Below are 13,702 nucleotides of genomic sequence, written 5' to 3' on the forward strand. Positions count from 1 at the left end.
GAAGATCCCACATGCCGTGGACCAACTTAAGCCCATGCACCACAACTACTGAAGCCCACGCGCCTAGAGCCCGTGCTCCACAACAAGAGAAGCCACCGCAATGAGAAGCCTGCGCACCACAATGAAGAATAGCCCCCAGTCTCTGCAACAAGAGAAAGCCTGCGTACAGCAATGAAGACCCAACGCAGCCAATAAATAAATAAATAAATTTATTATTTTTTTTTAAAAAAAGAATGTACTCTCGGGACTTCCTTGGCGGTCCAGTGGTTAAGACTCTGCGCTCCCAATGCAGTGGACACAGGTTCGATCCCTGGTTGGAGAACTAAGATCCTGCATGCCACACAGGGTGGCCAAAAAAAAAAAGAATGTGCTATGCCCTTAAGACGACTTCAGATTCTAGTGGGTGGGAGGGGTAGGGGTGGGACTCTCATTAAATTAATTCAAATTAATCTTACTGGGATTTTGCCTAAAACGCAGGTTTTCACAATCTCTAGGTCAAAAAAAAAGTTTTCAAAAAGAAATTAAGACAGAAAGAAAGAGAGACGGGGAATTCCTGGCGGTCCAGCAGTTAAGACTCTGCGCTTCCACTGCAGAGAGCGAGGGTTCGATCCCTAGTTGGGGAACTGAGATCCTGCATGCCGTGCAGCGCGGCCAAAAAAAATTAAAACAAAATTTTAAAAAAAATGGAGGGGAGTTCCCTGATGGTGCAGTGGTTAAGAATCCACCTGCCAATGCAGGGGACAGGGGTTCAATCTCTGGTCCGGGAAGATCCCACATGCCACGGAGCATCTAAGCCCGTGTGCCACAGCTACTGAGCCTGCACACCCTAGAGCCCAAGGACCACAACTACTGAAGCCCACATGCTGCAACTACTGAAGCCCGCGTGCCTAGAGCCCGTGCTCTGCAACAAGAGAAGCCACCGCAATGAGAAGCCCACATACGGCAACGAAGAGTAGCCCCCACTCGCTACAACTAGAGACCATGCACAGCAACGAAGACCCAATGCAGCCAAAATAAAACAGAAAGGAAGGAAGGGAGGAAGGAAGGAAAGAAGAGAATGGGAGGGAGGGATGGATGGAGGGAAGGAGAGAAAGAAAGGGAAGAAAGGTGCTCAAACAGTTAAGGAGGGATGGAATTCTAAGGAGCTAAACATGGGCTGGCAGTGGCAGGGGAAAGATGAGGAGGGCTATTTTTGGAGGGCTGGACAATAAGAGTGGAAAAAGCCAGAATAACTGCACACAGTTTTCCCTGATTCTTTTTTCGCTCCTTCCTGAGTCCAGCCCCCTTCTTAACCTGGCCTGGACAGATGCCCTGAGGTGGTCCCAGGGCAGTTCTGTTCAACTACCAACTTCCAGAGCCGCAGTTTCTTAAAAGGTAAAGTCACAACCACTGAGCATTTTAAACAGTCGCCAAGTAAATTCTGCCTCCACACAAGCCAACAAAACAGAAGACTGAAGGCTCCCCTCTATGCTTGAAAGAGCTAGAGATCTTACAAATAATGTCCTCAGTGTATGATTTCCATAAAAGGGTCAATCAATCAGCCCCAAAATACCCGAGACTCTGCCCCATGTAACTCACACTGCTACCAGCAGCTCCTTTCCAAGGAGGGGCTTTTCCAGACATTTTCACTCCTCAGCCATGAACACAAATCTACTGCTTTCTGCATCTAGATGGATACAGCGAACATCTCACCTGTCTATTCAGAGTGATGGCACTTGGCTGGCACTTAGTACAGATGCCATTAGGCCACGGAAGGTGTCCTTCACACCCTGATTTAATCTTGCAACTGATGTTCTCCAGGGCAACAAATTTCCCCCTGAAAAAGAAAAGGCAACTTAATTAATTAAACATTACAATGGTGAAAAGTGTAGCAGGAGGCTGGAAATAAAATGTCAGGTATCTTACACTTCCTGAAGGGAGTTCTCAGGAGCTAAGCACGTGGTATCCACAGCAGGGAAAATGTGCTAAAACTTATTCTAATGGTGTTGTAGCTTCTGTCCTGTACACTAGACTGTACAAGAATACAAAACTATTTTCCAATAAAAGCAGTTTTAATTTTCACTACCACTGACATCTATGAAGATTTTTTTTTCCTTTTTCTTTTTTTTTAAATTGTAGTTGCTTTACAATGTTGTGTTAGCTTCTACTGTACAATGAAGTGAATGTACATATATGTATATACGTATATATGCATACACATATATACTACATATATATGTATATGTATACCTATATCCCCTCCCTCTTGGACCTCCCTCCCACACCCCCATTCCACCCATCTAGGTCGTCACAGAGAACTGAGCTGAGCTCCCTGTGCTATACGGCAGGTTCCCACTATTTATTTTACACGTGGTAGTGTATTTATGTCAAAACTAATCTCCCAATTTGTCCCACACTCCCCGTCCCCGTGTCCACATGTCTGTTCTCTATGTCTGCGTCTCTATTCCTGCCCTGCAAATAGGTTCATGTGTACCATTTTTCTAGATTCCACATATATGCGTTAATATATGATATTTGTTTTTCTCTTTCTGGCTTACTTCACTCTGTATGACACTCTAAGGTCCATCCACATCTCTACAAATGACCCAATTCCGTTCCTTTCTATGGCTGAGTAATATTCCATTGTATATATGTACCGCATAAGATTTTCAACAGTACTGCTAAATATCTAGATCTAACCTATGCCATTGACAGAAAATGAAGTTCTTTTCAAGTTCCATCAATTTATCAGAAACATTTACTTTATGAGTCTAGTACTTAGACTTCTGTATAAAATTCTTATTCATAGAAAAAACCTGATTAGGATACATAACAAAGATATCTTCACTCTGCTTTTGGTCAGTGAGGATGTCCTGGGCCCCACTGTGGACTTGGGGTGAGCCTGCACAAGTGACTTCACCCTCTGCCACTTTCCCGTTCACAAATGGTCCAGTGAATAGTCCTGTCCTCACAAGCCAGCGGCATGCTGGAACGATGGCACCTGGGAAGCAATGACTGCCACCTAGGCTGCACGTTAACAACAGCAACAAGTGAGCCCTTGACCTAGACGGACAAAAGGCAGACAGGTCCCAGCACACTCATGCTCTGGTCAAGACAGCTCCAGAGCTTACCCCACAAGTGGGCAAAAATGGGCTTCTGGTGGGATCTTTTTTTTCCTGGTCTAACTTTTTTTAAGTCATTTTAGGATGTTAGCGGGTTGTCAGAGAAAAACTACGAGCAGGCCAACATGACATTCTTCACAAAATGTTGATGACTCGGGTTCAGCCACCGTCTCCTCTCCCTGCATGGATAGGAATCATAAAATCACAGTAAGAAGTCCGTTACTTTCTGGTGAGGTGAGCATATCAACAGAAGGGGGTTGCACAGGCAAGTACCTGACGTAGTTTAAAAGAAATCAAACTGCTCTCAGCTTGCCACTGTCACAGCATGCTCTAAGAGCCAAGAGACAGCTGCCCCCACTGCCCAACCCCACCCACGCTGCCCACCTGGCCGAGCCTGCAGACAGCAATGCTGAGGCACCAGAGGCCAAGCCATGGACAGCGCCACCGCCTCAGCCCCGCTACAGCTGTGAAATTGAGTTGATAAAGAGGCAGCTTCCAGGGCAAAGGGCAGACTCCACAGACAGAAGACTGACCACCATCACGCCTTATCTCATCCAGGTTCAGAAACAACTAAGTTGCCAGGGTACCGCATACCCGAAGGAAGGTCAGCGGGGTGCCCCTGGGCCTCCACAGCCTGGCCTCTGCCTGCTTGGCCTCTGCCCATGCACTGGGCACTGTGGATTACAGCAGGGACCAGAGTCTCCCCCGACTTGTTTCTCTTTTAGAATCAGGACAAGATTCACGAATACAAAGACTTCATGCCCAGACTTTGATCTTTACTTTTCTCACTCATATGCCCAGGGGCTTTAAGCAACACGTGCCAGAGAGAGAAAACGAACTCTGCGCCCCAAAGCCACATGGGTGCCGCCCCCTGCCCTCAGGCCGCTTACTTGTCGGCCCCTCCGGTCAGCTTCCGGATGTAGGCGTGGAAGGACATGTGCTTCACGGGAGGCTCCAGGTGATTTAGGTAGTCCTCGTCGAAAGGCTGCCAAAACACACAGTCAACAGTCATGCACTCGCCGCTGGGGTCGCGGTCGCGGTCGCAGCCTCCACCCGCCAAACCCCGAGGCGGGTGGGCAGGCAGTGAGGGGGAACTGGTGATGGGTCCTCACTATCGTTCTAAGTCAGAACCAAGTTCTTCTCTGTGTACCAGTTATCTTTTCAAGATTGAAATGAATCTCTATTAAACACAAAATGCTCTAAGTCAAATAAATATCAGGTAAATTTTGCAAAAAAAAAAAAAGCCACAAGATGAAGCAAGAGGAGCCTCATGAAGAAAATCAGGTTGGCCTTCCTGCCGTAAATTCAGTGTCAACCAGTCACCAGTCGGCATTATTGTGGTAACTCTCAACCTCACCACGACAAATCAGTAGAGGAGACGTGAGATTCAGGGTAGAGTAAATCAAAACAATGATGAGCATGAAAACCGCCAGGCCCGGCTTTGTGTCAGGTTTTAAAAGGACTGTCCAGGGAGCCCAGTGTAAATGCTGCCCCTTTATCACAGCAATACCCATGTCCCAGACGTTCATAATCCACCCAGAAGGTCACTCCCATAAATAAAGGCTCATCCTCTCAGTGCAGCCTGCACTAGTGGGAATACGAGGCCCAGGGCAATAAATAGGTAACTTCCTTGAACCACTCTGACCCAGCCCAGGGACTTAGGGGAAGTGTCAAGACGGCTCTGGGAACTCACTCTACTCGGACTCTCACCTCTAGAGGAACGCAGTGCACGCACTTCCCCAGAGGCCCATGTCGGCACCTAGAGCACAGGGAAGAGAAACGCACAGTGTCAGCACACTGCTCTTCTGCTGCTGCCTCCCTGAATGTTGATACTTAAAAGGCACATCATACCTAATAAAGTACTTCCCCATCCACATGAAATTATCTGAAATGGTATGTGGTGAACAGTTTTTAATGGTTTAATATTTTGGTGTGTATTAGAAAACACCGACCAGTGCACCAAACCTGTGATTTCATGGATATTAACTGATTTCATGGATATTACCACAAACTAAAAGCAAAACTGAATGGATTTAAAGTCAATTTAAATAAAAACGTTTGGTAAAGACTAAGAAAGTTGGTACATAGACATGGCAAAAACCCTGAGAATGGGAGATCAGCTCGGTGCTTTGTGACCGCCTGGAGGGGTGGGACAGGGAGGGTGGGAAGGAGGGAGACGCAAGAGGGAAGAGATATGGGAACATGTATATGTATAACTGATTCACTTTGTTATAAAGCAGAAACTAACACACCATTGTAAAGCAATTATACTCCAATAAAGATGTAAAAAAACCCCTGAGAATGGTACATAAATAGCTAAAGTGTGGAAAACACCCACTTCATGCATATTTTGGAAAAAAGCATGAAAAGAACGCTTGGCTCTGTGGGTTTCAGTCTGTGCATAGTAGGACAGTGGAGATGCGTTCGGGCGCCAACAGGCTCAGTCACAGCACTGTCCACATGGGGTCAGAACTCCTAGGTGCACCGCATTCTATATTTCAGAGAAGAAAGGGCCTGAGTCTCCCAACAGGCAGACTCTTACAGGTGATGCACGCACAGGCACGTGCACACTCAAAAAGATTCCTAACGAGGCCTCACAAACACGGATCGGGGTAGGAGTGGCACTGGGTCCCTGGGAAGAACACAAATGGGGGCAGAGAGCCAGTTGATGGCCACAGCCACAGAGTGGCTCCACGCCAACTGCAGCTCAGAACAATCTGGGGCCCTTTGATCTGAGACATACAGGTCACTAATGCAGCATGTGGAATCCCAGTATCTCAATGTCTTGATTACAGGGCGATGCAGTTACAAAGACTCCACTGAAGAGACAATCTTCGCTCAGACAATTTTACATCATTGAGTGTGAACTCAGATGTTTCTAAATAGTTTCCTTAAAAAGAACTGCAGAAAATCTATAATAAACAAATGTATACAAGCATAAGCATTTTATACAATCCTTGGTGAAAAGTGAATATTCAAAGAAGGAGCAGCACCTTCAGCAAATGAAGTGTTCCCTAGAAGAACGGAAAGAGTGTACTGAATATGGAAGGTTGAGATTCCTCCACTAAAATTAAATGAGACAACGTGAACAAGGACCTGCACCAGCAGGTGCCCAGGTACCACCCCCTCCACCCTGTCACACTTGCTAAAGCCCACTCTGCACATGCACGTGTCTCAGGGGAACACCACGGTGAGGACTTCTTAGAACTCTTAGTTCTCAACACTTGGAAAATTTTAAACTACATGTGGGGCTTACCTGGTGGCGCAGTGGTTAAGAACCCGCCTGCCAGTGCAGGGGACACAGGTTCGAGCCCTGGTCTGGGATGCCGCGAAGCAACTAAGCCCTGATGCCACAACTACTTAACCTATGCTCTAGAGCCCGCGTGCCACAACTACTGAAGCCCGTGCACCTAGAGCCTGTGCTCCGCAACAAGAGAGGCCGCTGCAGTAAGAAGCCTGCGCACGGCAACAAAGAGCAGCCCCCGCTCGCCACAACTAGAGAAAGCCCACATGCAGCAACGAAGACCCAACGCAGCCAAAAGTAAAAACTGATTAATTAAAAAAAAAGACAATCACAGTGTATTTTAAATAATAATAATAATAAAGTACACGTGGAGCATACTTTGAGATTCAAACAATGAGAAAAAGCTCACAGAACAGCTTGAAGTGAGATGTAATCTGAAAATAGATGGTCAAACTCAAAACTTACATTTCTTTATCAGGGCACGTTACAGACATTTCACTTCACTGACACTGTGGCCCCGCAGGCACTTACAGCTGTGGGTCACGGCTCCTGTAGATCTTCCCGTCCTGCCTGCTGAGGTACTGGTCGATCTCATCTTCCACCACATTGGGAGCACCACAGGCCTTTAACCCCAGTGGGGCCGATGTCTCCATCTCAGACGACGGTCCAGCAAGGCTCGAGGGAAACAGGAACAACAAATCTCCATGCCTGTTCAAATGACAAATGTTAAGTAGAGGCCGCCTTCCTTTCTTCACAACCTGAGCTGCACAGAAGATCAACTCAGGTGTGAGAACCTCTGAAACCTGCAAACAGCAACATCAACCACCCTGCAGGCCTAAACAATGAGGCTTCCAATTTTAAGAGACCAGAGTTCTCTTTTCCCACCTCCCCTATGCCTCTTCCCCCATGAAGGTCAGCAGCAGGCTCTCTGGACTGTAACATAACTTCCTTACAACCACGCTGCGCCATCTATGCTGCACACGCATACACGCACCTGGTTCCACAAAGAACACACAAAATCATAGCTGACACTGGAGCTGCATGGCCCCCTCCCTCTTCCTTCTCTGCTTAGCTCCCACTTTCCCTCATTCGTTCCCTGGCCTTCTCTTCAGCTGCCCCCCATTTACTTGCCTGGGACATACCTGCTTTCTCTACGTTCACAAATACATGTGTACATAACACACGTCACTGATATACAAACCTGAGATGATAAGAGACACACTTTCTGCATTTGCTGTTCTCTCATAATCCCTCCAAACACGGTCTACGTCTAATCAACGTTCTGCAGTGAAGTTGCCTCACAACACGCTTTGCTGCTCCCCGCATGACGGACATGGCTCCCTGTGGGACTGCCACCACAGGCCCCACCGCGGAAACGCCCAGAGACGGGCAGTCGCACGGTCTCCCGGCCGTAGGGTGGATTTCTGGGAGAGGGCCCGTTAGACCTCAGGAGTTTTGTTTGTTCCTAAAGCCACTGACGTACTGCTTTCCACAAAGGCTGCCATGATTCACAGTGCAAAGGACAATATTTGGTTTTCGATCATTTTCAATGTAAATGGCGTCCTTCCACTGTCAGACCCACCACTGACTTTGCCAGAGCCTGACTGCCACCCCGCCGGTATGGGTGAACAGTCCCCACCTGGGAGCACTGCAGGTCCCGAGACACTCAGCGTGTTCAACACCAGTACAGGAGGAAAAGCTGTAGCACCACCACCAAGCAAGTATTTCACTGCTCTCAACAAGATGCATATACAGGAAGAAAGACTGAAAGAACTGCCTGCAGCCCCCAATCAACAAACGGAGAGAATAGGAGCAGGTACCACAGCTGGGACAGCAGGAGGCTGGGCTGCAGCTCTTCAACGGGTCTGCTCGCCCCTCTTTTCCCTCCCATAATTTAGGGTGATAAAATCACCAACTTGTAATTGAAGATTTGTTTCTAACAGCAAATGAGATATTCCTAAACACCCTCCAGCTTCAGGATACATGGCTCAAATGCTACATCAGTTTTAACAAATATCCTCTAAAATGCACTGTGGAGCTCTAAAGAAAAGAGTTTCCCCAAGGGTCCAAAAACCCACAGCAGCTCAAATAAGAATAGTGAAGGAACCTCCGGCCAGCCCATTATGGGAACCCTGAGCTTGGCTTATAGCCACTGTCTGGGCCACGAGAGACGAGGCCTTGAGCCTGCCTGCCCAAAGCGAGCTGCTGAACCTGAAATGCCACACAAAGCCAGATGTCTGAAGGATGTCTCAACCGCTGGGAAAAACCCACCAGTTGAAAACAGGAACCAAGGAGGAATCCTGTCTGCCTCCATCCACTATGCTGTAGGGGAAAGTCACTGCTGAGAAGTCTGTAACCAAAGGCCTGCTCCGCCATGTGTCCGGGGTAAAATCAGGGATGCTACTTGGTTCAGGAAACCAGACAGAAATTAACTCAAGTGCTGGGCCCATGACGCCCCCTTGTGCCGAGAGAAGCAAATGGCTTCTCCGCAGAAAAGTCACCAACCCCAGATCTTTCAGGGCCCCCTAAGACCAAGATTGGCCAAATACAAGCTCTCAAATAAAAGTCACCAAACATAAAAGAGAAACAAGCCACTGGGAGCAACAGAGGGCAGACAACAATCAAAAGATTTAGACAGCCAAGGACTTCAGGTGTGGAATTCAAGACAAAGAATATAAACTTACGTATGGAATGCTAGCTGGAAACGGAACAAAAGGAGTACAAGCAACAAGAGACTATCCGCAATGACAAGGGGCTCGGAGAGTGGGCAGAGGGGCTGCAGACTCGGCAGCTCTTCCCAAATCCCCTGCTTAGGGACAGGCTAGACAACAACAGCAACAGTGTGAAAGGATCCTCACAAACCCTGAATTCACTCGGGGCAGACAGACCCCAGACTCCTCAAGACCCGAGAGGGAAGCATCCGGTGTGTGATAGGCCAAGGCAGAGCCTCCAGGGAACCCAGCAGTCTTCACTGGAAGCCTGGGGGTCAGGGTGAGAGCACAGCAGGAGCTGGGAAGGAGCCCCTGCGAGCACATGACCTAACAGCCAGGGCTGAAAGGAATCAAACAGAATTAAATAGAAAAAAGTAAAAAACGTAATCACTGAAATAATAGAGAGAATGGGGGAGAGGTAATATTTAGATATAATGTGGACTTTCCTGGTGGTCCAGTGGTTAAGAATCCGCCTCCCAATACAGGGGATGCAGGTTCGATCCGTGGTTGGGGAACTAAGATCCCACGTGCTGCGGGGCAACTAATAAGCCAACGTGCTCTAGAGCCCGCGTGCTGCAACTACTGAGCTTGCATGCCACAACTAGAGAGAGAAGCCTGTGTGCTGCAACGAAGATCCCATGTGTCGCAGCTAAGACCTGACGCAGCCAAATAAATAAATAAACAAAATATAAAAATAAATTAAATAAAGTATCTTAAAAAAAAATAAAGAGATAATGGCCAAGAATTTTCTAGACCTAACCTGCAGATACAGAAAACACATCTTACATCAGATAGCATTAAACCAACCAACCAACCAACCAGGAATCCACACCTGGACAGGTCAAACAGAAACCACAGGACCTCAAGACAAACAGAAGATCTTAAAAGCAGCCAGAGGAGAAAAAAAGAACCTACAAATGAACAAGAGAATTATAACAGCCAGCTGAACTGCGACGATGGAAGCAGAGGTAGTGGAGTGAAACTCACAAGGAGCTCAAGGTGACCACACTCTTACAGACATGGTCAGTAACTCTCGAGCGGTGACAGGACAAGGTTCTCAAGTTTGGGCTTGTGCTGCTCAACAAGCATCACAACTATCACTGGAAAGACATGCTCTAGGATAATCCAGAAAGACATGCCATCCAACTGTGACCACACCTCAGGTAGACAGGGTGTTTCACTCTGCAGCCCCCGTTTCTGGCATCCAGTCATCAGAATAGCTTAGACACACAGCTGCCACCCCTGCAGTGTTCATCACGTGCAGGCACCGGACAACCATGTGGAGGAGGCATCGCCACCCCCTTGCAGACAAGGGTGGTGACGCCCAGTGAGGTTAGGTGACTTCCCAGGCACACCGCCAGTGAGTGTTGGGTGTGAGTCCAAACCCGAGTAACGCCCATAGGAAGTGATTCTCAAGATGCAAAAACCCTTTGCAAGCTGGGAGGAAAGATGACCCTCACCCACTGGAAACGAACGTAAACAGGGAAAGGCTTTACATCATCACAGCGGCAGGCAAAGAGCAGGTACCGAGCGAATATTTGTTGAAGAACAAATAAATTAATGCTAAAATTGTATTTTTCCCCCCTTGATATACTAGCTGTGAACCTAAAAATGACCAAACTGCCAAAATAGCCTATTATTCTGACTGGTAAAAGGCACACAGCCAAGTGCCAGCAAAGCCCAGCCCAACCCTCAGGCAGTGGCTACAGCAGCCAGGCTGCTTGTAGCCCCATGGGAGAATTCCCTGCCCTCTGTCTGAGGATTAAGATGACTTGAAGGGTTCTGCTCACTGATACGTGAGGTGTGCCCAGGCAGTTCAGACAGGAGTCAGCAAACCTCTTCTGTAAAGGGCCAAATAGTAAACGTTTTCGGCTTTGCAGACCATACAGTCTCTGTCACAATCACTCAGCCCTGCCCTTGTAGCATGAAAACACATAAATGAATGAACGTGGCTGTGCTCCCATAAAACTAGAAAAACAGGCAGTGGGATGCAGGAAGAGGTCTCTGCAACCTAGAAACTCCTTCTGACATTACCCATCAATTCTAAGGCACTCCAGGGTGTCCTGCCAGCAAGAAATACAGCGTGGGCAACAGGCCACAGTACTGCCAGCCCCCCCAACCTACCAAGCAGGTCCTGAGGCAGAACGACGCACAGAGCTACATTCAAGGTCCTTCTCCGCAGTGAAGCAGCTGAGTGTGCAGGTGCACACACAACCCAGGACCATAACTCCTTCTCGTGACACACATCCCCGAATTCCGCAAGTCAATCAAACCGGCTCAACAGTAACTACAGATTCAGCATGGCTGCCAAACACCTGGCAAGAAGCACAGTCACCTGCACTTTGGTCTGCGTTCAGGACCGTAATCACAGTAGCATGAGAAGGAAAAAGGAGAGAACTAAGCGGCCTCAGGCGGGTCCCTACTCCCCGCCCTCTCCCCTCGGGCACTCACTTGATCTTCAGCAGGTTGAGGGATTTGTTAGATGACGCTGTTATTTCTCCAGTCTTGTTTCTATTGATGTAAACTGAGAAGCCGTTATTTTGGAAGCCAAACTCCTTTGCGACCTAAAACAAGACCCAAACAACAGAGATTTAATAAAATATTGAAGTCTCACTACCCTGACCACATATATATCAGACATTACTAGTGAGTTTAGAAACTGCTCCTCATTAACCAAATTTCTCTTGTTATTTTGCTCTCTCATGAGGAAATTTGAGTCTGGGGCCAAGAGAAGGGTCAGATCTGGAGCTTGACTTTTAGGATCATCAGAGTACAGTTAAACAAAGAAAAGACAGGGAATCTTGGCAGAGAAATAGAAATGATAAAATAGAATCAAACAAAAATTCTACAACTGAAAAACACAATAACTGAAATAGAAAATTCACTGGGTGGGCTTATCATCAGAAGGGAGATGACAAAAACAAAGTTAATTAAAGATGAGTTAACAGAAGCCAGATAATCTGAAGACAGAGATTTGAAAGAAAAATGAACAGTCTTAGGAACCCCTGGGACAATATCAAATGATCCTCAGGAGAAGAGAATAAGGCTAGGACTGAAAAACATTTGAAGAAAGAATGGCCAAAACCCTCAAATTTGATGAAAAACATAAAAGTAACAAATCCAGGAAGTTCAGCAAAACCAAAGTAGGATAAATAAAGAGAAAACTACGCCTGGGCATGTCATCATCACACTGCTAAAATTCAAAGATCAATGGAGACCAGAAGACAATGGAACAACATCTTTAAAGTGCTGAGGCAGGAATAAACATCTGTCAACTCAGAATTCTCCATCTGGAGAAAATACCCTTCAAATACAAGGGCAAAATGAAAACGTTCTCAGGTTGACAAGACCCAAGGGCACCTGTTGCCCGTAGCCTCCACCACAATAAATGCCAGAGGATGTCCTTCAGGCTGAACAACACCAGACAGAAACTCCAACGCAGAGGACACACAAAGGTAAGAACTCCAAATCACACAGTAGGAAACCATCACAGAATTGCCAGGAGAATCCTGACAGAGCAACAACCACAGGTCAGGAACAGGACCAGGGAGGAGCCACATGTCCCTGAGGCACCCAAAGGCTCACCCCCTCCCCCCATTTTATACCTTGTTCTACCTGCTGCTTTTTACCTATGATTGATTTGCCCTTTAACACGGAATTATTGATAAAACCTAGAATTTATTTACTGTAAGGAAAACAAGAGTTTAAAGATTAACTTTATGTACTAACAGTACTTTCTGATTAAAAAAATGATTGAAAGTATCTATAGGGCCTTTCCTGGTGGCGCAGTGGTTAAGAATCCGCCTACCAGGCTTCCCTGGTGGCGCAGTGGTTGAGAGTCCGCCAGCCGATGCAGGGGACAGGGGTTCGTGCCCCGGTCCGGGAAGATCCCACATGCCATGGAGCGGCTGGGCCAGTGAGCCATGGCCGCCGAGCCTGCGCATCCGGAGCCTGTGCTCCGCAACGGAAGAGGCCACAACAGTGAGAGGCCCGCGTACCGCCAAAAAAAAAAAAAAAAGAATCCGCCTGCCAATGCAGGGGACATGGTTTCGAGCCCTGATCCGGGAAGATCCCACATGCTGCGGAACAACTAAGCCTGTGCGCCACAACTACTGGGCCTGTGTTCTAGAGCCCGCGAGCCACAACTACTAAAGCCCGCGCGCCTAGAGCCCATGCTCCGCAACAAGAGAAGCCACCACAATGAGAAGCCCACGCACCACAACAAAGAGTAGCCCCTGCTCGCTGCAACAAGAGAAATCCTGTGCACAGCAATGAAGAACCAACGCAGCCAAAAATAAATAAATAAATTTTTGAGCTTCCCTGGTGGCGCAGTGGTTGGGGGTCCGCCTGCCAATGCAGGGGACACAGGTTCGGGCCCTGGTCCGGGAAGATCCCACATGCCGCGGGGCGGCTGGGCCCATGAGCCATGCCCACTGAGCCTGCGCGTCCGGAGCCTGTGCTCCTCAGCGGGAGAGGCCACAACAGTGAGAGGCCCGTGTACCGCAAAAAAAATAAATAAATAAAAATAAATAAAGCACCAGGAAATTAAGACCATGAAATCTGTATTCCCAAGAGCAAAAAAGGCAAAAATAAAGACTAAAATTAATGGCTCCTTTTTCTGAAACAGATATAAACCGAAATTAACA

General features: G+C 47.5%; 1 protein-coding gene across 2 annotated transcripts in view; it reads right to left on the reverse strand.

Annotated features, from left to right (window-relative positions):
* NPLOC4 (NPL4 homolog, ubiquitin recognition factor) overlaps positions 1-13,702 on the reverse strand; it is a 56,039-nt gene that overhangs the window by 33,377 nt on the left and 8,960 nt on the right. For both annotated transcript variants that reach the window (XM_082680035.1, XM_082680034.1), the window contains exons 3-7: positions 11,508-11,620; positions 6,877-7,053; positions 4,812-4,860; positions 3,992-4,086; positions 1,693-1,816 (exon numbers count right to left, since the gene is read on the reverse strand). In XM_082680035.1, the coding sequence (XP_082536161.1) occupies positions 1,693-1,816; positions 3,992-4,086; positions 4,812-4,860; positions 6,877-7,053; positions 11,508-11,620 (558 nt within the window). The remainder of the gene's footprint in view (positions 1-1,692; positions 1,817-3,991; positions 4,087-4,811; positions 4,861-6,876; positions 7,054-11,507; positions 11,621-13,702) is intronic.

Source organism: Grampus griseus (assembly GCF_964374135.1).
Source record: "Grampus griseus genome assembly, chromosome: 20".
Taxonomy (NCBI): domain Eukaryota; kingdom Metazoa; phylum Chordata; class Mammalia; order Artiodactyla; family Delphinidae; genus Grampus; species Grampus griseus.